At 42.6% G+C, this 24432-nt stretch overlaps 1 protein-coding gene across 3 annotated transcripts in view; it reads right to left on the bottom strand.

The window, feature by feature from the left end:
• Window positions 1-24432, bottom strand: part of SPATA6L (spermatogenesis associated 6 like) — a 69539-nt gene that overhangs the window by 11493 nt on the left and 33614 nt on the right. For all 3 annotated transcript variants that reach the window (XM_019517629.1, XM_019517628.1, XM_019517631.1), the window contains exons 7-12: window positions 22390-22647; window positions 18134-18245; window positions 14934-14977; window positions 11594-11784; window positions 7702-7771; window positions 5131-5247 (exon numbers count right to left, since the gene is read on the bottom strand). In XM_019517629.1, the coding sequence (XP_019373174.1) occupies window positions 5149-5247; window positions 7702-7771; window positions 11594-11784; window positions 14934-14977; window positions 18134-18245; window positions 22390-22647 (774 nt within the window). In that variant the 3' untranslated portion in view covers window positions 5131-5148. The remainder of the gene's footprint in view (window positions 1-5130; window positions 5248-7701; window positions 7772-11593; window positions 11785-14933; window positions 14978-18133; window positions 18246-22389; window positions 22648-24432) is intronic.

The raw sequence follows: 24432 nt of genomic DNA, 5'->3' as shown, positions 1-24432 counted from the left end.
GGCCCTATGTTTCCTTGACATTTTGTATTTTGTGCCTTTTTATATTTCACCAACCTGTATTATTTGTTCTGCTGTTTGTGTTTTATATTTTGTTAATCCTGTCTTTTGTCAATGATTGTAAGTGTCTAACCTTTGCTGAATCCTGCCCCCTTGGGGCAATGTAGTGTCCACTACACCCTCTGATTTATGCCTGTTATGTTCCCAGTATTGTTACCATCATTAAAAGGTATATGGTTAAATCCCCATTGGTGGTCTGGCTCTGCTGTATAGGGGAAGGAGAGTCCCTACACCTCCCACAGCGCTGATGCACCTGCTTTGATCCCTTCAACTGGAGAGGGGGTACCTCTTGGAGTACTGCCTGGGCTACACAACCAAACCACAGTAAATAAAGCAAGCAAGCAGACAAGCCAAAACCTGCCATCCTTCTTCAGACACTGAGAGACCTTCGTAGCTCTGTATTTCTCCCTAACACTCCCTTCTGGCATTCTTAAGCTTCCTAGGGCATTTTTGCACATGTATGCATCACAGCACTGGGCGCTTTGAAAAGTGCCTGGCGCTACAGTTGTATAAGTGACAAAATGCATGTCAGCGCTGAGAAAATGGCAGCAGTGTGGTTTTGAACTAAAACACCTTAGAGGTGTTTTAGTTCAAAAGTGCACTGCCACCATTTTCTGCACATTGACATGCATTTCACTGCTTATACAACTGCACACAGCACAGTGCAGTTCGCCTCAGCTTGTGTGCAGAGCAAATTAATCAAGTCTGCTGTGAAACGGCAGATCTCTGGCACATTGCTGGAAAAAACCATGTGCCAGTATAAATGCCCCTAATGACTGCGCCCTCACTGGCAGGTTATCCGTTCCAGTTGGTCCTTAGCCTCCAGCCAGAAAAACTATTATCCACTGCAGCTAGGGTCCAGTCTCTTGAGGGCCTAGTGCCTCTTCATACGCTCCAATACATAGAGTGCATGTTGAGAAAAGAGGTTCAGATCCACAGTACTTATAAACTGTTGTCAGACGTAAACAACTTTCTAGTAGAGGTGCACTGATATTTGGGTTGCGTATCAGATCGGCACTGATAAAAGGAAAATGTACATTATCGGCTATCGGTTTTTTGGCTGTTGTAGCCAACAATGTTTTTTGATAAATATAATTAATTATGCCTTCTGGCTGGGGCCCCTGGACACTTGGGTTCCCTCTTGCCCACAGGGCCGGGGCCCTGGATCCGTGGGTTCCCTTTGGTAATGGTAGGTTTCCTCTTGAAGACAGGCAGCAAGGAGTCCTGCTTGGGTCTGCCAGGAGCAAAGTGCAGGGAACACCACGTGCATGTGCACAGCTACATGCATGCACATGGCCAGAAATATAGCTGGGCAGCGTGAAGAGCAGCTCCCTGCAGGTATGTCCATGGAGGCAAAGGGACATGAGGGAGGGAAGGGGCATAGTGGGGCAGACTGAGCTCCCCATGGTAAGGGAGCAAGTGGGGGAGGGGCAGAGACTGGGGCTGGGGACGCTGCCCAGCCAGGGGGTGCACGGGACCAGGGGCTGGGGCAGGGAACAAGACAGAGTCATGGGAAGCTCATCGAGGGGGTGTGGGGTGGGCATCTTCCTGCCACTGTATGCACCCCCCAGCAGAGGTATGGGAGGGGGCATGTGCACTCCCAGATTTATGCACAAGGCAGATACAGGCTGTTTACTGTTGGCACAGGGCTCTCCACTCTGCTGCCCTTTCCTCGGGAGCCCTGTGCCAGCCGTGCACCTCCTGCCCACCCAGCAGCAGTGGAAGTGGTGAGTTGTGCCTTGTGCTGCCAGGCGGGCAGGGGACACGCAGGCTCCTGGGGCAAAGGGAGCAGGATGGAGAGACCTGAGCCTGCAGTGGGCAACCCGCATCTGACCTCATCCTGCTTGGCTCTTCCCCGCCTAAAAGTATTCCCACACTTAAAGATGGTGGCAGCGGCACTTGAATTAAAGCTCATTCAACAAACTTCAGTTCAAGCGCCCCTGCCCCCACTTTTAAGCGCTGGGACATTGATACATGTAACATGGAGGCTGCTGAAGCGTGCCAGAAAAGCTGGATTATTTATGTCAGTACATTTTAAAATACTGACATAAATAACCTTTTCTTTTTTGGCACACTGCAGCAGCCTCTGCATCACATGTAACCAAATCAGTTATTGGATTGGTATCAACCGATACGTCCGATTAATAACCGGCTATTGGTATTGGCCAAGAAAATCTTTATTGGTGCACCCCTACTTTCTAGGCTACTGTAATACTTGTTTAACAGTCGTTGGAATGGCATTATGAACATAAAGCATTCCATATACCTATTTATAAAAAAAAATTGCCAATAGTTTTTGGGAACGGTGAGATTTCTGGCTAAGATTTTCAAAGTGACCCCAGAAAAAAATGGAATTCAACAGAACTTAGGCATCTAATTACCTAATGTAATGCTGAAAATCCCTACACATTTTTAATAAGGGACATTTCCCTCCTCTGGCTTTATTTTATAATGACATTAATTCTTAAAAGCTATAGGCCAAATATGCTCTTTAAAATAAGTGTATACCACTCAACTGAAGTTAAAAGCACTGTACATAAGGAGCTGACAGCAGAATTTGCTTAGTTTTTCATTCATATTTTACCAAAATGAGGGACTCAGAGGTTATAAATAGCAATAGTATGAGAGAAGAAGAAAATATTTAACTACTTATTAGGGATCTGCTGACACTTTGGGACAGGAATGTTTATTCATTAAATTTCTTCTCTAAAATACAAATGAAGTAAATCACTGTGGCCAGATTCTGAAGTCCTTAATGGAACTCTGAATTCTGAAGTTCTCAACAAGAGTTTCACTCCATTAAAAGACCCTGAAATCTGGCCTTGGTGTGGGTCCAGAGGAAGTTGCACCCCCTTTTGGCTGCGCTTCATGTGAGATCTGGCTGGGGGGTCTGTTTGATGCCCCTGGAAAGGTTGGGGTGAATTTTGCCCCTGCTACTTCTCTGCTCCTTTCCCTTGCTATTTAATTCAGTGGGGTGAGGGAGCGTGAAAAACAGCAATGCTCATCCCCTGGACTCGGAAGCCATGAAAAAGTAGGAGCTCCAGCCAGATCTCACCCTGATCAATTGGTAAGCCCCGGGATCGCTGTGCATTGCATGACACGGCTAAAGCATATGTGGGGGGGTGCACCCCCTCCCTTGCCCCATTCCTGGATCTGCCAATGTCTGGCCAGAGTAATAAAGCCTCAGGCAGCTGTTTCAAACAGAGCCAAGGTATGAAAAATTGGGTGCAAAGCCAAGAAAAATATTTGAGAAACTGAATTATTTCAAACAGTGGTTATGGTCCAAAAAGCGATTCTATATAACTGGCATCAGATTGCTCAACAAGTTTGATATACATGTATTTTTATTCCCATGCTCTACGGGCAATAATTTTTACCAGATTCAATTTACTACCAGTACTCCTGTTAGTACTACATACTCAACCCATCTAAGGGAGGCTGCACTCAATTCTGTTCTTTTACATGGCAGTTAAAAGTGGCAAGGGTTTTCTAAAGAGCTGAGGAGTGTTAGGTACCCACTGAAAGTTGGGCACTTTTAACGTCCCCTGATCCCTTTCCAAACTCACTGTAGAACTCTTAAGTATTTAAAGTTCCAGCTGCAGAATCTTTGGTGCCAGTGATAATGCATAAACCAGAAAAAACGCAGCCTGATTTTCAGATCTTATAATGACTTTTCCAGGGTTGACAGATAGCTGATTTTAAAAAATGTTTTCCATATAAACAAAGGACAACAAAGACACATATGATACCATTTCTTTTCTGAGCATGATCACTTATTAAATGATTGGATAGTTAAGAACATAAAGTTATATCTAGCTGTGATAGTTACAATCACAGCAGTGGTTTGGATTGCAGATTGGCTGAGGGGTCGCACTCAGAGGGTGGTGGTGGATGGGTCATATTCGACCTGGGGGGAGGTGGGTAGCGGAGTCCCCCAGGGCTCGGTCCTGGGGCCTGCGCTGTTCAATTTCTTCATCAGCGATCTGGATGATGGGGTGGAAAGTAACCTGTTTAAATTCGCTGATGACACCAAAATCTGGGGGGAGGTGAGCACGCTAGCAGGGAGCGAGAGATTGCAGAGGGATCTGGATAGGTTACAGGGGTGGGCTAACAGGAACAGGATGCGTTTTAACACGGACAAGTGCAGGGTGCTGCACTTGGGCAGTAGGAACCAGCAGCACACTTATACAATGGGGAACTCCTTACTCGAGAGCACGGAGGCAGAAAGGGATCTTGGAGTCATTATTGACTCCAAGATGAACATGGGCCGACAATGCGAGGTCATGGTTGGCAAGGCTAACCGGACCTTGTCGTGCATCCACAGGTGCATCTCGAGTAGAGCCAAAGAGGTGATCCTCCCCCTCTATGCGACACTGGTCAGGCCACAGCTGGAGTATTGTGTCCAGTTCTGTGCGCCCCAGTTCAAGAGGGATGTGGACAATATGGAGAGGGTCCAGAGGAGGGCCACCCGCATGATCCAGGGACAACAGGGCAGACTCTACAGTGAGAGACTGCGGGACCTGAACCTATTCAGCCTCCACAAGAGAAGGCTAAGGGGGGACCTGGTGACTGTCTATAGACTCACTAGGGGGGACCAGAGGGGTTTGGGGGAGACGCTGTTTCCCCTAGCGCCCGCTGGCATAACAAGGAGTAATGGGCACAAGCTGATGGAGAGGAGGTATAGATTGGACATCCACAAAAACTACTTCACGGTTAGGGCGGCTAGGAGCTGGAACCAACTTCCAAGGGAAGTGGTGCTGGCCCCTACCCTGGGGGTCTTTAAGAAGAAGCTGGATGCCTACCTGGCTGGACTCATTTGAGTCCCATTTCTCTTTTTGGGGTTTTTTTGTTGTTCTCCCGCCCTGGCGGGGGGTTGGGCTAGAAGATCTACTAGGTCCCTTCCGACCCTTAATCTATGAATCTATGAATCTATGGTTCTACAGTCAGGGAATAGTGCTACTCAGAATACTATTATTACAGTTTTTCCTGTGAGGACATTAGCTTACCTGTGACTTTTCTGGATCTGAAATAAGGCCAGAATATCTAAAGGTAAAAAGAAATTAAGTTTCTTACCTTTTCAAAGACAACTTCTTAGCAATATCTTTGCTCCAGTAGGTCATTCTGTGGGGAACTCCTCAAAGAGATGCACCTTCTTTCAAGGACCTCATCAACCTCAGATTCAGTGGCTCCCTGCAAAAAGCTATCCAGTTAACTTCATTATTTAGCCTCATATCTCTGTTAAAGCAACAAGTCAGAAGCAAACCTATCAGCTGTTTCCAGAAGACTTAAATCAGGGGGGTCAAAATCACTTAGCCCCACAGACTGGATAAATGGGATGGTATTGGTCCAAAGGCAAGACAAATGGCACAGGGCTGGCCCCACAGACCAGATCAGGCCCATGGACCTTCCACCTGCATGCCGTATCCAGCACCCATGGGACTCCATCTAGCCAGTCCAGTACTGTTCTGCATGCAGTGTCTACTTCAGCCAATCTGGTACCTGTGGTAGCATCCACCCTGGAGTGGCTGAAGCAGGCACCATATGCAGCATAGTCCTGGAGCCAGAGTGGGCACCAGCCAGAGTGGGCACCACCTGCAGTGCAGTCCCAGACCAGCTGGAGCAGGCACTGGATCCAGGATGCAGGGTCTGAGAGTGGCCAAACATAGGTGCTGCATGCACAGCAGGTCCCAGAGCAGACACTGCATGTACCACATACCCTGGACAAGCCAAGACAGGCTTCAAACGCAGCTCACATCCCAGGCCCTGTGTGTGCAGCTGGTCTGGCACACACAGTGTAAAACATTTAGGTCAACTCAAGACCCAGGGGCAGCACCAGGGGATGGTTGATGGGGCTCTGCAGGCTAGATCCAGCCTGTGGGATGGATCCTGGACACTCCTGACTTAACACTTGAGTGATTTTTTTTAAGGACTTTGAGTGATTTTTTGTTAAGCTTTAACATTGTGTCCTCCATCCTTGATAGCTTTGTTGGGTGATTGGAAAGCGTCATTGTTAAGCTTCATTTTAGAGACACAGAAGTAAGTAAGACCACCTACTGCGTGTTCAGTGGAACTGTCTGCACATCTAAAGGTTGGAGACCTATTCAGAAATGTATAAGCTTTTGTGGGTGACAGCCCACTTTTGCCTTTCTAAACTAGTCTTTAAAGTGCCACCCTGTCCTACCTTCTGTCTGACTTCAGACTAACATAGCTAGCTACCTTTCTCTGCACCTAAGAGTTGTAACAAAAAGAGTCTCTGACTAATACAAGTCATAAGATAAAAATAAGAAAAGAAGTACAGACCAAATGACTATAACATTTTTATGACCAGAAAAGTGCTGTAGGTTCGTGAATAATTGGTATTTAGAGTTTCATGGAAACACTATGGAAGAGAGGTCCAAGAAAGAAGATCTACATTTGTTTCCAGATCCATCACTGATTTGCTTTGTGGCCAACCCTGGTCTTAAATCCATCCCAAGTGTAACTCCAGTAATGGGGCTGGAGCTGCAGTAGGCATTAATCTGGCTCAATGAGGACTTGCTCACTGAAAAGTGTAACTGTTATCAAGAAATCTCTCTTGCTTTGAGTTCATGAGAAGTAAAGCTGAAGTCAAATACACTGGCAGGCAGTCACGTGACAGATGACAACAACAATTTCTTGAATTTTAAGATGTAGAGTTCTTAAATATCCCAGTGAAATGAAGAACCTAATCCTGCAACCCTTGCCTGTTGACTTCCATCATCCGGTCATGAAGTTATCACCATCATTAACCAATTTTCCAGAGGGGAAAAGTGACAGTAAGAGATGTAATTTTATATGTTGTGCAACTTCAGTGAAACTATTCATATCAATAAAGGTTGCAGAGTTTCACTTAAGGAGGAGGCAAAACAATTCAGATTGCTATCCCTTCCCTTTAAGTATCATGAAAGTGTTATTAAAAATTAAAAATAAGTTGAAGAGTTTGGAAATGCCCTGAGTATCTCTGATTATATTTGGATATGTGTACAAGGCAATCCTAGTAAAATTGTCTTGTGAATTGCTGATCACGCCTTTAGATTCACGTAAAGCTGCCAGGGGCACTAGGCAAAATACAGAAACACTACATTATCAAAGAGATGTCTGTACGTAACAGGCTTGTGTGGTGGCTCACCTCCAGGATAGTCCTGATGGCTATCCATATCAACTACCTGTGGAAGGCTTCCTGCTTCTGTCACTATACTTCCTCACTTCAGAAGCCATTCCCTTTTAATTCTCTTCTCCATTCATGAGAGTGTGCAGGTCCCAAAATTATATTACCTGTTCTTAATCCCAAATTGCTCTTAGGTTCTCAGTCCCTTCTCTGTTATAATAACCACATATACCACTGCTACATTCCTCCTGTGCTCCTCCAACTTTATTTCTCCTACAGCGCAGAAGTGGGGGGCTGATAGCAATGAAGCAACTCCTAGTCCATACCCATACACATACATTTTTGCAGGGGAAAACTTTGGCCCTGAAAACTAAATTAGAATCTTTAAGGATGGCCAGGGCCAGGGGTGCAGGAGTCAAATGAGTGGGCACAGCACCCAATAACCTAGCTAGGGCAAATAACTGGTGACATTATCATATCAGCATCCACAGCTATTGACCTGTATTATTAATACTCACAAATGAAAGCCTCTGCCTGGCCTGGTTTGAGGTGAGAAGGCTCCGTACTCTCTCATGGATCCTTTCCCAACTGAAATGAGAATTGGAATGCAAGCTGAAAAAAATATATCAAACCTGCCACCTCCATATTCACCTCAGTTATGATGTTTTATGTTCTCACAATGCCTTTTTATAGTCTCACTCAGAAAACAGAGATGATCACAAAAGCCAGCAGATGAGTGAAAAATTAGTGACCTGGTCAAAGGGGTGAAATCTGAGGAGAAAATGGGATTTTGCAATAGGGTCACAGGAGAAATGAGGAGAAAAATGGGGAAAACTTTTAAAGAAGTCAGACATCTACACATCAAAGGCAGGAACATGAGGGAATAACAGGAAGAGCTTGAAGTCTTAGCGCACAACCAAAATTAGACGTTAATCAGCATCACAGAGACTTGGTGTGATAAATCACAGATCAAAAATATTGGTATAAAAGGGTACAGTTTTTTTGAGATTCAGGCAGTGGGGGCGAGGGACTTGCACCCTCCCAAGAATGTATATACTTGCTCCCAACTTCAGGAAGAACTGAGAGGCAGATTTGGTGAATGTCTTTGAGTGAAGAGAAAAGGGAAAAATACAGAGGCAATGTCCTATATACACTGCTTAATGACAAAGATGAGGTTTTATCTGCACAAATAACAGAGATATCTGAAGAGCGGGACCTGGCCTTAGTGGAGACTTTACTCAGCTATATGTTGGAAAAGCAGCGTAGCAGGACATAGAGAATCCAGCAAGCTCCTTTATTTTAGAAGGTGGAGGAAGTTACTATAAAAATGGCCTTTAGATTTTAATAGGAAGGAATTGGTGGAAGATAGTTTAGATAAAAAGTGATGCTCAAAATGATGGAGTTCATGTTATAAAGAAAGAAGCTGCAGTGACCAAAAAAAAGGCAATGGGAACTGTTACACAGGATCTCCTGGGAGCATAGACTAAGAATAAATGAGTGAGGGGGAAAGCTGGCATTTCTGAAATAAAACAATGTTAAAGTTACAAGTTAGAGACCAACAGGACTACATCAGGAGCTCTTTGAGGACCTGAACATCAAAAAAGAATCAGAGTAACTGTGGTAAAAAGTACGCATGACTAAAGATGACTATAAAGGGATAAAAGAAGCAGGCGGGAACAAATGCCAAAAGGCCAAGGCACAAAATGAGGTTGTATCCATTACTGCACAACGTAATGCTGTGGACACCCAAGGTAGCTCTAAACAAATCAGCTAATGTACCAGGAATCTAGCTACATTAATGCAGTATTCTGAGCAGGGAGGGGAAATTAGCCCCCACTGAGCTCCAGGTTTATAATACATGGTTTCTGCTACCTCAGGTAGTTAATTTAGATATCTTTACACTGCCCTACACTATGCACACACAAAGTTACAAATAGCAAAAGACAAAAAATGGTTCTGTGTAAGGGAAAGATAAAGGAAAGTATAGGTTCATTACTTAACATGGAAGGAGAGCAGATAATGACTGATACAAACAAGGCTGGAGTATTCAATGTCTTCTTTTCTTCAGTCTTAGCAAAAGAAAGTTAACTGTGACCAAATGTTTCATTAAATTAGTTTTAACACAGTTGTAGCATCACAGGTGAAAACAGGTTAAAGTGTATGTAGATAAATTAGATACTTTCAAGTTTCAGTAGCTGATTTGATTCGGAGGAGATTCAGCCCGATTCAGGGACCAAATCTCTGAATCCAAATCAAATTGGGAGACCAAGTAAAAGCTCCAAATCAATTTAAAGCAACCAAATCGATTCAGAAAAGCTTTGAAAAAGATTTGGCCAATTTGGAGATTCGGCTATAGACTAAACAGGCAGCTGATAGCTGCCTCTAGCTGGTAAATCTGTTGGGGTTGGAGGAGGGGGCAGGAAGGGGCATGAGGGAGGGAGAGATTGTGGCTGGAGCTAGGACAAGCTGCCCAGCCAGGCCAGAGGGGCGGATTACTCAAGGAGAGGCTTGGGGGGGCGTGGGATGTGGGTGCAGCAGCCCTGGGGGCGGGGGCTCTGCCCTGCTACCGCTTGCCCAGCCAGGGCTGGGGTGGGGGGGCAGGATGTGTGCGTAGCTCGCTCCAGGCAGAAGGGGGCAGGTGGCAGCAGGGCAGAGCCCCTGCTGCCAGCACTGATGCAGGTGCGGCAGCGCTGGGAGTGGGGGCTATGCTCTGCTGCCAGCTGGAGCGAGCTGCGCCTGTGTTGCGCCCAGCCCCCTCACCCCCCACACCGGCTTGGCAAACTGCAGCAGGGCATAGCCCCTGCAGCTCCCCCCACCGGGGCAGAGGCAGGCACAGCTGGAGGAGCTGCAGGAGAAGCCCCCATGGCTGCCCTGCCTGGCCCCAGCCGGCTTGCACTTTAAAAAAAAAAATAATAAACCCCATACCCACCGGCTCTGGAAGTGGTGACTGGGGCCTCTGGGAGCCCAGATAAGAGTGGCATCATCAGTCATTTTCCCCATTCTTTGAAAAAATATTTTGAAATCTTGCTGTTTTGCCCAGGGCAATGGGTGAATTGAACACAACAATGACAGTCTTAATAACAGATTACTATATGTTAACATATGAATCAGACTGAAATAAAGCTTGGTATAAAGGAAGATTTCAAAAGATTGTTCAGTTTTACTTGAGAAGATTGTTCAGTTTTATAAGTGAAAGTCAAGAGGGACGTGGAGAACCTGGAGAGGGTCCAGAGGAGGCCACTCGTATGGTTGGGGGCCTCCGTGCCAGCCCTATGAGAAGAGGCTGAGGGACCTGAATCTCTTCAGTCTCCGCAAGAGGAGACTGAGGGGGGATCTTATGGCTGCCTACAACTTTCTCAGGGGCCACCAGCAGGTACTCGGGGAAAGTCTGTTCACCAGGGCCCTCCTTGGAGTCACCAGGAACAATGGCCACAAGCTGAGGGAGGATAGGTTTAGGTTAGATATTAGGAAGAACTACTTCACGGTAAGGGTGGCCAGAGCCTGGAATAGGCTCCCCAGAGAGGTGGTGCTCTCACCTTCCCTGGAGATCTTCAAGAGGAGACTGGATAGGCACCTGGCTGGGGTCTTATGACCCCTCCCGCCCCCAGTGCTCATTCCTGCCCATGGCAGGGGGTCGGACTAGATGATCTGTCTAGGTCCCTTCCAACTCAGTGATTCTATGATTCTGTGAAATAACTGGGGAATATGAGACAGAAATAAGGACAAGTGAATGGTAGAGAGAAGGTAAAGCCTATCTGCCTTTTCTCATTATGCAAGAAAAAGGGGGCATACAATGAAACCAACAGGCAACAAATGTAAAGTTAATGAAAGAAAACACATCTGTTTTTCATTGCTTTTTATACAATGCTGAATTTGCTCATGGAACTCACTGTCATTAGACATTAATGAGATCTAAAGCTTAGTAAAATATAAAAATAATAAGCTATGTTTATGGATAATGAGTCCACCTGTAGTTATATTAGTCAGTATTTAAAAATCAGTGAAGGATATAACCTTCACATTTCACAACCAGTAATCACTGGAGGTTAGAAAGCAGCTTCCCTTTTGGGCAGTTTCCCCTAACTGTACACTATGTGGTTTTGTGGACCTTCTTCGTAAGTACCTGATACTTACTAGTCAGTGTCAGAGACAGGTGATATCAGACCATTAATTTCTTGCTATATTGTTACTCCTATGTACCTATATGTGTTGCCATAGCCCTATGACTTAGAGTAACAACCCCCTGAGTACTGTCACAAATGCTCCATATAAATTTATTGGATAGTCATAAATTCAGCTTTCCCAAGGAAGCTGCTTGGAAGCTAATATTTCTGGTCATTCAGCATTTCTCTACTCCCTGTGACAACACAATGTCGCTGAAGTAACAGGTTTTTATTTAAAATGAATAACCTGTGTTGGGGAGGAGAGTGACTCCGAGCAGGACTTGGTGACCTGTGATGTCGAGAGGTGGCAAATGAAGCTGTGCGTTGAAAAGCTGAATCTCTTTGAGTGGGAGAATGTGAATAATTTACAAGTTCATCAGTGTCAAGAGATGATGAATCGTGTTCAGATGTGTTCTGTTCATCTGGCTCCCTGATGACCTGTGGAACAAGGAAACATCACTCTTCAGTTAGCATTCAAGCTGCAGCAGGGAGGGGGACCGCAGCAGAGAAGAAGGAAGGAGAAAGTGAAGAGGATGCGATATCAGGCTCAGGTCAAAAGCTCAGAATGGCCAATGTAGAAAAGACCTACAGTCAAACTACAGACCTATGCAAGCAAATGGAGCCTCACTGGAAGTTTGGACCAAAGAAGCTCTTAACAAAAGTAATCCATAATTAATAGCAACAAGCAGATTCCATCATGCTGCTGAATTATTCCATTATTCCACCATTATTCACTGACAAATGTTAGTAAAATTCATTATTTTCCTTCTTTCTATTACTCATAAACAATCTTACTAGTAAAAATGTAGTACCCTGTGGAAGGGAAAAGCAAGATGGTTCTATAGTAGTGTTCTAAATACTGTTTTAGAATAATGCATTTACTTTTGGAACATGCAGTCAATTTAACCTTAAGACTAATAAACTTTTTCCCCTTTTCAGGTGGCCTTAGATTTTGACATATTTGTAGGACAGTACTTCACACAGGAGAACCTTACAATTCTTTGCTTTACCTGTGGATGCCTCTGGACATAATGAAAGAACCTGAAGTCTTTTCTCAACTTTGTGCCTTTCGTTAGCACTAAATGCTATTTAAATATTTTAAAGTCAATTTAGCACTTTTGAAAGGCAGTAGACAGAAGGCACTGGAAATGGCCTTTGAGTGTTGCGAAACTGGAATGCAAGCCCACATTGTCTCATCAGGTGCCTCACCCCAACTCCGTAAAAACTGGTTACATGTGAGAAGTTCAGTCTCTATGTTTATTTATTTTTGATCTTTCTGATACAGTTGAGGCCTGGTGACTGAGCAGTTAAGGTATCCTACTAAGGTCCTAGCTAACACCCCAGGTTGTTAAGGAACTTTCTCCAGACTCATGCTGAAGGCTGCTCCCATTGACCTAGCTGTAAATAAATGGGTATACCTGGTAAATCAGGAAGGGGCATCAAAGATAACTGGAAGTGATGTTAGCTAAATGACTAGCATCTCTTGTTTGTTGTTTGAGGTCAACAGCACACCTCAACCATGCTAACCCAGTGAGCCACCTAGGTTCAGTCCAACCTTTGACCTGCTAAAACTGCTGAGGAGAATAACCCCAATGTCCAGACTAGGATAACTAACTACTTTTAAAAGGGTACTTCCCAAATTGTTAAGTACTAGTGACTTTCTGTTCACCTGAGATTCATATTGATCACTTAGTGTGGGTATGTATACGTAATTTCCACACCAAGAAGCACACCCCAACAATCCACTCCTTGGTACACATCATACCCAGAAATTAGGCACTGAATCCATCTGGAGGGCACCCCACACTGCCATTATTAAGATTTCTGTCTCCAGGCTGTTTAAGAATGGCAATATGGGGGCACCCTCACAGACGTTTCGCTGACTCATTGCTAGGTTTGGAACAGACAGGGTAGAAGCAAATGGGCAAGTTGTGTTAGGGTAGCTTGTCACATTTAGCTTTAGTTGCACCTGCTTGAGTGGTGAATTATAGTATTATCTGAACTTTTCTTTTATATTCAGCCTTATTTAACCATTGCTTAAGTTTTTGTATAGCCTCATTTTTATTTGAACTTTTCTTTTTTCATTTTGCTTGTGTCTACATTATCAGCTAGCCTTGAGTTTGCTTTCACAGGCAGCTTATGTTCCAGCACTAGCAACACAGGCATGTGAAGTGTAGGCCTTGTTACTAGCTCAAATTAACTGAACTTGGCACAAACCGACTAAATCAGAGGGATGACATGATTGGGTATGTTAATGAAAGGTGATAAAAGGGGACCAACTGGACAGTGCCCAATTGCAGAGCCCTTGGAATTTCTGGAGTTGACAGTCAGACCAAATTAGGAGTCTGGGGCATGCGCAAATTAAGACACTAGTAAAAGACCAAATTAGGATGTGTGCATGTGATGGGTTTGTTGGAACAAAGGAATATGCTGACAGGATAAAAACATGAACAGTATGATGATCACAGGGAAACCAATTAACGGTACCCAGAAATTAAGAGTAACCAGAGGAGTAAAGAAAAAGCATAAAATGGGGGCAACAAGGAAGTTGAGTATATAACGTCATCCAACAACATCTGGATTGAAAAACAGCCCTTACCCACAGATGACCATCTTCTACTTTCAGAAACTGATTGGCCACCTTTTCTGTCAAACAGAGTAACATCTGGGAGTGGGTGAGACAATTGGACTAAGTATTTTTCTATCTTTCTATGTAGAAGTTATTAAGATAACATTTAATGTATTAATAAAAGTTAGATTTTAGTTAAGTTGAACTGTGTGAGGCGTATTCCATGTTAAATACTGGATTGATTATACTTTGATGAACCTTTAGTGCCCAGGGTGCGTATCAGTTGTGCTTCATAGCAGTGCCTGCAGAGAGCAACAGAAGCAGTACAGACATACCCTTTATGGATAAAAATGGCCCTATATTCCATCACTAAAACTGTATGTTTATTTTGGCTATGACTTCTACGAGAGGTTTTTTATGGCCCTAACAGATGTAGATATACCTGAGCTACTTTTAATCCAGATTTCTTAGGGACTAGCTACAGTGTAGCTGCATGAGCACAGGCTACAGAGGTAAGTGTGCTCAGGACCATAGGTTTGCACTTGGGCAGCTATTCCACATAGAAGTACTTGGTATCCTGGTTTCAACAGAATAAGAATAAGATTTAAAGCTGACTCACCTAGGTCTACGTGTGCTATTGTAACATCTAACTGTAATGCAGACGTGGGTCTTTGCCACTTCGTTCAGTCTTCTTGTCAGCTGGACTTTACCAATGCATTTACCAATGTTGGCCCAGTAGATGTCCAGGCCACGGATTTCCTCTTAAATTAATTTTAACCATTTGTACTGGAAAATAAGGGATTTTTCCAGGAAATGTGAGCCATTAACTTTTGAGATTTCTTCTATATATTTATGAAGTATTTTCATTTTCCCATAGCCAGAGCATGACTTTTCTCCTAATTTCCCATAACAAAAAATCAGCTTTAGCCATTACTCCCTTCACTTGAATTCTCCTATTGAAATATGTAGATTAAACTATTAAGAGATCTTATTTTACACTTGTTATTTTTTAAATTACCTTAACTGAGGTATTTGATGCTTCACAGTTATCAAAAGATAATGCTAAAAGAAAAAAAAGACATTTCAATGAGTGATTATTAACAGTTCATCTTGTCATAGCTTATTTTACTGTAATCTATGTATTAACAAATTAGGAAAGGAATCACACCAACACGGTTCTTTGCCACTTACAGTTTCTACGGTCCTATATAACAGTCAAAAGAATTGTAACAGCTGACCTAGTTTCTCTATACCTCCCATGGCAGAAGTAATACACAATGAATACTTTGAGGTTATTGCAGATGACAAACAAAGTGCTAAATACTGGGCACATCTACACATGCACTTTAATGCATAGTAAACTATTTTACTGTGCATTAAAGTGTCACATAAAAACGTGATATTATGCTGCTATGCAGTAAAATAGTCTACTGTGCATTCAGTGTCATGAAAAAAGCATGCAAACGCAGCCTCAATTGGCACCATTGCTCTTTACAGAGCACAGTGTATGTGCTGATGAGTTCTTTGATGGCTGCTGAGTCCAATGCACAAGTGACAGTCCCGTCCACAGGTAGGGCACACCCATGCATTAGCAATGTTCTGAATCTGAGCAGCAGATTCTTTCCTCCTCTGATGCCGGTCATCACAAAACTTGACCCAGTCTGCCTCACAGTGCTTTGCTCCATCTGCAAGCTGACTCCACCAACCAGAGCGGCATTCTGCACTCCTTTCCCAATCATTCACAGAGATTCCAAAGGATGCTAAGTCATCTATGCAAGCATTTCAAAATCTATGCAGCGATCTGGCTCTCTTTCTAAACTCTTCCTGAGCTTCAGAGTACAGCACATTCATCGGGATCCTGTGATCCAGTATTCACTTGACATGGCCAAGCCACCTGAGTCTTTACTTACTAATCAATGTGCCCATGAATGACATACCAACACAATTTAACACTTCCACATTTATCACCCTTGTCTTGCCATTTTATTCAAAGAATTTTACGCAGGCATCTGATATGAAAGCTGTTTAGTCTTTTGATATGTTTGTCTGAGTCATATAGAAGAGTGGAGAAAACACGTCTCATAAATATCGATTTTTACTTTAGTTGACAGTTTGTTATTGTTCCAGGCTCTGTCTTGCAAAATACCAAAGTTCCTGGCTGCTTTGCAGATTCTACTAGTGAGCTCAGCATCAAGATCTACATTGCTGGTAACAGTAGAGCCAAGGTAGAAAAATTGGTCAACAACATCAGGATGAGTTCATCTGTAATATCTGAAACTGGTTCTGATGAGCCTTGGTGCATGATAAGAGTTTTCTTCAAGCTTATTGCTAGCCCAAAGATTTTTCATGAGTCACAGAACTCAGTAATGAAATGTTGTAGGGCATCAACACTGTGAGCCACAAGGGATGAATTACCTGCAAACAACAGGTCCCTTATGATGATCTCCTTTACTTTCATCTTAGCTCTGAACCTTGCAGTATTAAAAAGTCCTCCATCATGTCAAGTATTACGATAGACAACCTCTCGAACATCATGGAATTTGTGTTGAAGGAGGAAAGAGAAGTAAATGTTAAACAAATGTGGGAGTCAGTAGACAGCCCTGCTTCACTGCACTGTTGATGCTGAATGAGTCAAACTCTTGCTTTTCATACATTACAGGTGCCTTCATGCCATTGTGGAAGGATTTCACAAGCTTCAGCAAAATAGGTGGGCAAAGGTGTAAAGCCCTGACAGACTGACTGTGTCAGAAGCTTTTGTTAAATCTATAAATGGAATGGAATACACTTCTCTGTGCTTTTCTTTCAGTTTTCCTGAAGTTTTCGCACATTAATTTAGTACCTCACACTGGAAGTACTAAATTTAATGTGCATTAGAAAAGGTGCATTTATGCACATGTAGATGTGCCCACTGTGGCCCAGGTTTACTCCTTAACCAATATCTAGTTGGCATAAAGAAGGGGGCAAGGTACTGGCAAAATGAGAGAGTTAGGATTATGACTCAGACTGTATTCTCTTTGGGCCTCTCTAGACATTCAGGTAAAGACGTGATAGGATCTGATGTGCAATCCACACAATTGCGCTTCCTGTCATGCTACATGTACAAATTAAAGCTGGATACAAATCAGCTATAAAGTTAATGCGCATATTCCAGGTCTAACTTTATAACTGGATGGACCTTTTATAGACTTTTTATGGCACAATAGTTATTTTGCATGTATAGCCGATCTAAAATAATTGCGCAATTACGACTTTGGTTCAGTAAGAACTGGAGCTTGCATGTTGTTGAGCAGTTTGATTCCAATAACACACTTACGTCCTGACTTAACTTCGAATGCTTTGGAGTGTCACCCTTTGGGGCTATTATGCCCTTTCTAACTGTATTTCTGGATGAGTGCCAGAATGTCAGCATCTGGTAGGGCCATGTACCCAACCCTCTCCTGGTTCTTCAGGGCAAACACAAGAGGGAACTATAAACTTAGTTTTATTATCAGTTTCAACAGATTTGTCTGTGACTATATTAAAGGCAAATGTCTGAATAAGAAGGTGGCACTTGAGAACAGAACGGCACTATTATCATTGACTGTTTGGGAAAGTTTTCCCTTTCATTGTATGGCTTCGTTACAGTTCAACATGCTTATCATAATATGAATTCTATATTATATTATTATTATATATGAATATATTAATCATAGGATGAGGATAAGAACAAATGGAGTATGAAAACTGATTCTACCATCACGGTAACACAGGGCCTGTTCCAAACCCCACTGAAGGCAACAAAATTCAGAAGAAGCTGTCAGGGAAGACATTTCTTGATAGCAGTAGCACATAATAATGGATATTATACTGCGCAGTGAACAACAAAGAAACATTTGAAAGACCCACTTTTCTCTGAAGTATTATATTGTACAATAGAAAAGCAACCACTTCCTCTGCTAAACAACTGTGTAGTTTTGATATGTGCTACAAGAGTTGCCACATTCTTCTACCTAGAGATACTCACCATTCAATAGTGAGCAAACAGTTTCTATATATTGGCCCAGATTCTGCCACCATCATTTATGCTGACTAGTGCTTTATTCTGTGCACAGTCCCTCTGAAATGGAAATCGCAGATGCTGGACTGTGGTTTGTAAAAGCTGTAGAACTGCTTGGGATAATTTGTGTTATTATTCCTGTTGTTAGCATTATCTTATTCTTAACAACGAATTTTAAATACCTTGTTTCAACTGAAATTCAAGAGAATCCCTTGATGGTCTCATATTTTGTTTCACATTTCGATGACGTAACTCTGGGGAACTTTTTTCACCAAATGGGTTATTACTGTCTACCTGGAAATGAAAAAAATAATATGAAAATGAATTTCTTATTCTATGAAAACTAGGTCTGAACATGAACATGACATTGGCAATCTCCAAAGAAAAGAAAATAAACCCTTTTTCTTTTATTTTTTTTCTTTATCTCCATCAGTCTGCCTCTCTCTCCCCCACAAAAACAAAATACATAAAAGAGGGAAAGTAATAAACGCTGTATAATACAGACCTTTTAAAAAATAATCTAAAATATTTTTCACTTTGTCTCTTCTATCTAATTAAAAACCAAGGGCATTCTAAACCATGAAAAACTTCTGGATAGAAGTGGCAGCAAAAATTTAATATGAGTTCTAGGAATATAGTCTAGTACTTCACGTTTGGGTCTGGGTTTTTGTGTTCAGTCTTATGCACTAACATTCAAATGTTTCCAGCAATAATAATTCTAAAATCAGACCTCTTCCTTCTACCTACAGCTGCATATGTTAAAAAAATAGTAGTCATGTTTGTAACTGTTCCTCAGAGAAATGTTAATGACAAACTAGAGGACTGCTGAAATGACTCATTACTTTCCGGCTTTATAAATCAATTTATTGCACAAATATAGAAGAAAAGGAAGAAAAAGAAACAACATGACTGTTTGATATCATCAGGTTGAGACAGAGGAGGCTCTCCACCCAGAAGACAAAATCCACATTTATCCAAGCTGTGAGGCAAAAGACAAAGGGAGCCTGGAGTTCTTAGCATGGTGCAGGTGTACAAATGAAGACCCTACCAACTTTCTAAAGGGACTTTTTGATCTCTTGCTTAATGCAGTACTAGAAGCAGACATAAGGGGGACAAATGTTCCACATTCCAAAAACTACTTCCTCCAGGCAAGGATGATGATTGTCTTTCCATTGCCTGTCTGAAAAGTAAAAACCCTTTGTGCTCTGTTCCTGAAAGCCTGAATGGATCAAGTTCTGGGTACACTGAGACCAGTAGAGCAGACTCAAACCCAGAATCTTGATAGCACTGATCAAGGGTCACCTTGTGCACCGTGAAGACTAAAAGTGAAGACTTTATAAGCGTTTTAAGTGAGAAGCTATCCTGGGACATTTGTGTTAATGCCTGCTGCATAGCACTACTAATCCCATTAATTCCAAAGGCAATACAATTGCTTTTAAAAATACTGTTAGAAGTCATCACACAGCAGTAACCAGAGAAGGGGAAGAATTCAGTCAGAGGTAGGGAGGGCCTTGAATTTACTGGTGAAGTTTTAAAAGGGGTCAAAATATTCCCTCCCAGCACTTAAATTCCAGGAAATCCAGATCCTGTCATGAGAGATGCCTGTGCCTGACAAAACAAGAACAAAATGTGAGTTCAAGAGTTTTAAGGGGAATATGAATCTTAGGTCACTAGTTCAGGTAATGGACCGAATGCTACCAAAGGCTATTGTGACACATTACAATTGGCATGTGCTAACTGCACTTACAATGCTAGCATCCAAGCATTCAAGCAATGAAGTGTGTGCTAAGTGCCATTATAGCACAGTAAAGCTAGTTTTTTTCTAGTGGAAGGTATCTCTAGAATCTATTATCTAACATATGTTGAGCTAATATTGGACTACTGCACAGAGATATTACTATCAGGGAACTGCGGTGTCTGGGGGAGAGCCCAACAAAACTATTTGTCAAGCTCCCAGCCTTCATACCACACCAGAGCCTTTAACCAGTAAGACTATGGTGCAGTGGGGGGAGCTCAAAAAGCAGTCTGTCAGGCTCCCAGCCTCCTTACTGCACCGAAACCTTTAACAGGCTCCTGTAGGAACTGGCTCCCAGCCCCTATACCACACCAGAGTCTTGAACTGGCTCAAGTGCAATCCTGCAGCTGAGACTGAAAATTGGCCAGTTCAAGGCTCTAGTATACTACTATGATCTTAGCTAGTATTAAAGTTTTCTACGTTCTAAATAGTAACATGTACCAATGCCTTTAGTGCTTTCAGGCAATTCTTCAGCCTAAGAAGAAATTCTAAAGATGCAGAGAAAGCACTCATGTCTGACAAACCTTTTGAGAAAACACTGAAAAGACTCATCTCACACAGATCAGGCCTTAAAGGTGAGAAGAGACGTGCCTGTCTTCAATCAGTGTCCAAACTACTCACAGCCTACCCTTTGAGCTTTGTAATTAAAACATTGTTTCATGAAGGGAGCAATGAAATCAATAAAATATATCTCTGCTCATGTAATGCTTCTCTGAGAGTCACAATAACTATTTCCCTTGAAGATATTCTTGTAGTTAATCTAACATCATTGCAACTTCATTCTAAAGAAACTTTGAGTTATTATATTAACCACCTAATCAGTAGTCATTATTAAAAGGAACAAGAACTGGAGATTAACTAATAAATTCTCATTGCAGATAAGAATTTTAGAGTCTCATGAATAGATTTGCCCCTTGATTCCCAATTACTGTTTGAGGAACAATGGTTGTTTGATGAGTAGCAATAAGTGATAACCCGAAAAATTAGCATGGTATCTAACTGATTGTTCCTGCAGCCCATGAAGACCAAGACTCCATCCACTTTCCCTCTGATGATTACCTCAAGCAATATTTTCTGATAGTTTTTCCTTGACTATATTGAAGTTTAACCCCAGGTGTGGGCATTATCTGTCTCTAACTATGCATCTGCTTGTTCACCTCCTTCTTTAACATGTCTAGCAACAAGGTGTCATATCATTCGATAGTAAATCTCCAATAGGACTTGTATTGCTGCTGAAAGATATGGTAGATGTGTCACTGAGGACAATGATTCTGACATATAGACCATACTGCCATAAAGGAGTTTTCCTTAAAATGAATTTAAAACAGTTGCAAAAATTTCCAAAGATTCTGCTTTTATCTTCACGCAGTGAGATCAAAAAAATATAACCCTCTTCATGTAATGCAACAAGGTTTAAACATTTACAACAATGTTTTAAAATAAAGAAGGACTAGTAAGTGATGAAAACTATACATAGATAAATCAGTGGATTAAAACTGGGAAGGAAATACTGAGTTCTAATTCAGGCTTTTCTACAGTGTTTATCATCTTATGATTATTGATAAGTAACCTTAATATTTCTTCTTTTCTGTATTATATGTGTGCATGCGTGTGTATTATACACACAGAGCTCTCAGAGGACACTATGGGCGTCTTTACACATGCTCCAGAGGTTGGGGGCTGCTATAATTAAAGCAGCTCTGAGAGCCACTCTAAAGCACGCACAGCATTTTGTGTATTCAGCATCCCATGCTTCAAAATGATGGCAGGGATGATTTAACTAAAGCTCATCAAACAAGCTTTAGTCAAGGTACCCCTGCCACCCTTTTGAAGTGAGGGGATGGTGAATACATAAGATGTGGAGGCTGCTGAACCGTGCCAATTAACATGTTCCAGGAGACTCAATTAATCGAGTCTGCTCTGATGCACTGTAATTAGAGCACATCAGAGCAGTGTCCCCACACATCTACAGATGCCCTATGGTACTAACCATTTAATTACCAAGTTAGTAGTAACTAGTAACTTAACTAATTAGATACATTCTTATGATATCTTATGATGTGCTTTGAGAGCTTCACATGAAAAGTTCTTGGAAATCTCTTGGAAGCCCTTTCATTGGATTCAGTGGCCATTGGATTAGGTTTTACAAGCCATAAAGGGGAAACACAGGGATGGCTAACTGTTGTCACATCATCAGCCCATTAGTCCAGTATCTTGTCTGAGCATAACCAATCACAGAGGCTTCAGAGGAAGGTACAAAACCTATATAATGAAAAATGGTAAAGTAACCTACTCCTGAGGACAATTTCTTCCTAACCCCAGTCAGGCTGTGGATAGCTTATACCCACAAGTGATCACTTCTATTTTTTATCCTATCTTAATGGAATTTGAAATTCTTCTTATTAATATCAATGTCTAATCTCTTTATGAGTCCTGCAGCCTGGCCGGCTACAAGACCTGTTGAGGGCCATGAGTTTTTGTACGAGGAAGCATCCCTGTTTACCCTTCAAAATTTGCCACTGTTTAATTTGTTTGGGTCTTCTCTTATCTTAGTATTATAAGAAAGGGTAATGAGAGTAACTCATATTGCTATCAGCACAATCAAAAAAAATATTTGCTTGGTATGGAAATGTTAAGACTTACATGTCTAACTACAAATGGTGGCCTGACTTCAGCTCCTGCCTGGTATCCAGCAGACCCCAGGCTCAGCCTAGATAGCTGCAGCTGGTTTTCTCTGAAGAGCTTTGTAGTATTTGGAGAAGGGGAGTGAGACCTTAATGATCGTGTCAGTCTTTTACAGATCTTATCCTTTTTCTTAGCTGTCTTACATCGTGTAGATGAAATACTCCTCCGTGTGGGCGACACAGATGCAGATCTTTGTATCCTTGTTCTGTTTCTGCCCTATTAGATAAATTAATTGTTGCAAAATTATCAGAAAAGAAGCAGGTTGCAAACCAGAAGATAGTACACTGAATAAAAGTGCAGGTCAACAGAAGCCCCATGGATGCTACTGAAGATAGAATTTGGATCTATTTAGCTGCAAATTAACACTAGGCACAGGTTCTCTAAAAGTGACCATAAGCCAGTAACAGAAAGAAGTGAGTAGGAATTTATGCATTTCTTTTAATATCAATTTTACCTTTGATCCATAGGCTGTCATTCAGGGCTCACTCCTGCAAGATGCTGAAGGGTGCTCATCTTCCTTAACTGCTTCTGAATTTTAACAGTAGCTAAGAGCATATACATCTCTGAAAAACTGCATTCAGGAGGACTGAGGACTATAGCTGAGATCCTAAGGTATTGGACTGACTGGGAGTTTGCTTGAGAAAAACTGTAATATAGTTTAGGATATAGTCCTAAGGAAGCACAACTCTGTATGTCAAAGGCTGCTTTCCTATCTTAAACAAAAATCCCTCTGACTAGAGTGAATGTTTATTCAGGAAGGACTGCAGAATCTGAATCCCAAAAGATGATGTCTTCATTATGCCTAACCACCCAAGTGAATATGACATGTCATGAGAGATGGTCTCTTGGATAAGAGAGAATGTATTACAGCTCAATTCAAATAAAACTGAGGCTGCACTGCTAGGCTGCAGGAAGCAAGGAAATAGTGTGCAATCAATGGCAGGCAAGGTAAAGCACTCACAGGAAGACTCGGTGAAGACCTATGGGCCACGAAACTTCTCCAAGCCAGAGATCACAATCAGTCCAAGTCTTGCCTCATCTAGAAGACAATGCAAGATCCATTTCTTTGCATTGGCTTTCTCCAGAAAGATCAACAATATACTCCTGGGCAATCACCCTGAGTAAATGAGACAACTTGTGACAGTGGATGAACTGAGGGAGGAATTAAAAGATCTGACTTTATAAGCAGATTAATTTGTGGACCAGGAACCATTTTTATTGCTTCCAGGTTGGCTGATCTTGTACGGCGAGCTTTAAACTAGCATCGCCAGGGGAAGGGGCTGCAGGAAGACGAAGAGACACCAGCCGAGCAAGACAGGTGACAAATGCAAGAAGTGCCCAAGTAAGAAACAGAGGTCCAAACAGTCTCCCAAATCAGGGGGTGGCACACGCAGCTAGGCAGGGCCTTAAATGCCTATATACCAATGCTCATAGTATGGGGAATAAGCAGGAGGAACTCGCCCTCAGAATAGCCAGTTCAGACCCAGACATAATAGGGCTTACAGAAACGTGGTGGGATTCATCCCACGACTGGGCAGTTAGCAGTAGGGGCTATAGGCTTTACAGGCAGGATAGAGAAGGAAGGAAAGGCGGGGGTGTGGCGGTCTATGTCAAGGAGCAATACACATCCTCTGCCAGCAAAATGGGGTCAGAGGGGCAAGCTGAAGTGCTCTGGGTCAAGATACAAGGGGGCTATGGGGAGAGGGACCTAACGGTGGGGGTCTACTACAGACCCCCCAACCAAGGGGAGGAGCCGGACCAGGAATTTTCGGGCCAGCTTGCAGAGGCACTTAAGGCAAGGGATGTAGTTGTCATGGGTGATTTAAATTACCCGGACATCTGCTGGGAGGAACAGTCAGCCAGGTCGGACCGTTCCAGGAGGTTCCTGGCCGAGATACAGAACCTCCACTTAATTCAGGAGGTGCACAGTCCCACCAGAGGAAATGCCCTGTTGGACCTGGTCCTTGCCACAGGCGATGACCTGGTAAGGGGCCTCCAGGT

Source organism: Gavialis gangeticus, unplaced genomic scaffold (genome assembly GCF_001723915.1).
Source record: "Gavialis gangeticus isolate Ggan-Ray unplaced genomic scaffold, GavGan_comp1, whole genome shotgun sequence".
Taxonomy (NCBI): Eukaryota; Metazoa; Chordata; order Crocodylia; family Gavialidae; genus Gavialis; species Gavialis gangeticus.
The sequence above is the reverse complement of the archived record's forward strand: the minus strand, read 5'-3'. Positions and strand labels throughout refer to the sequence as shown.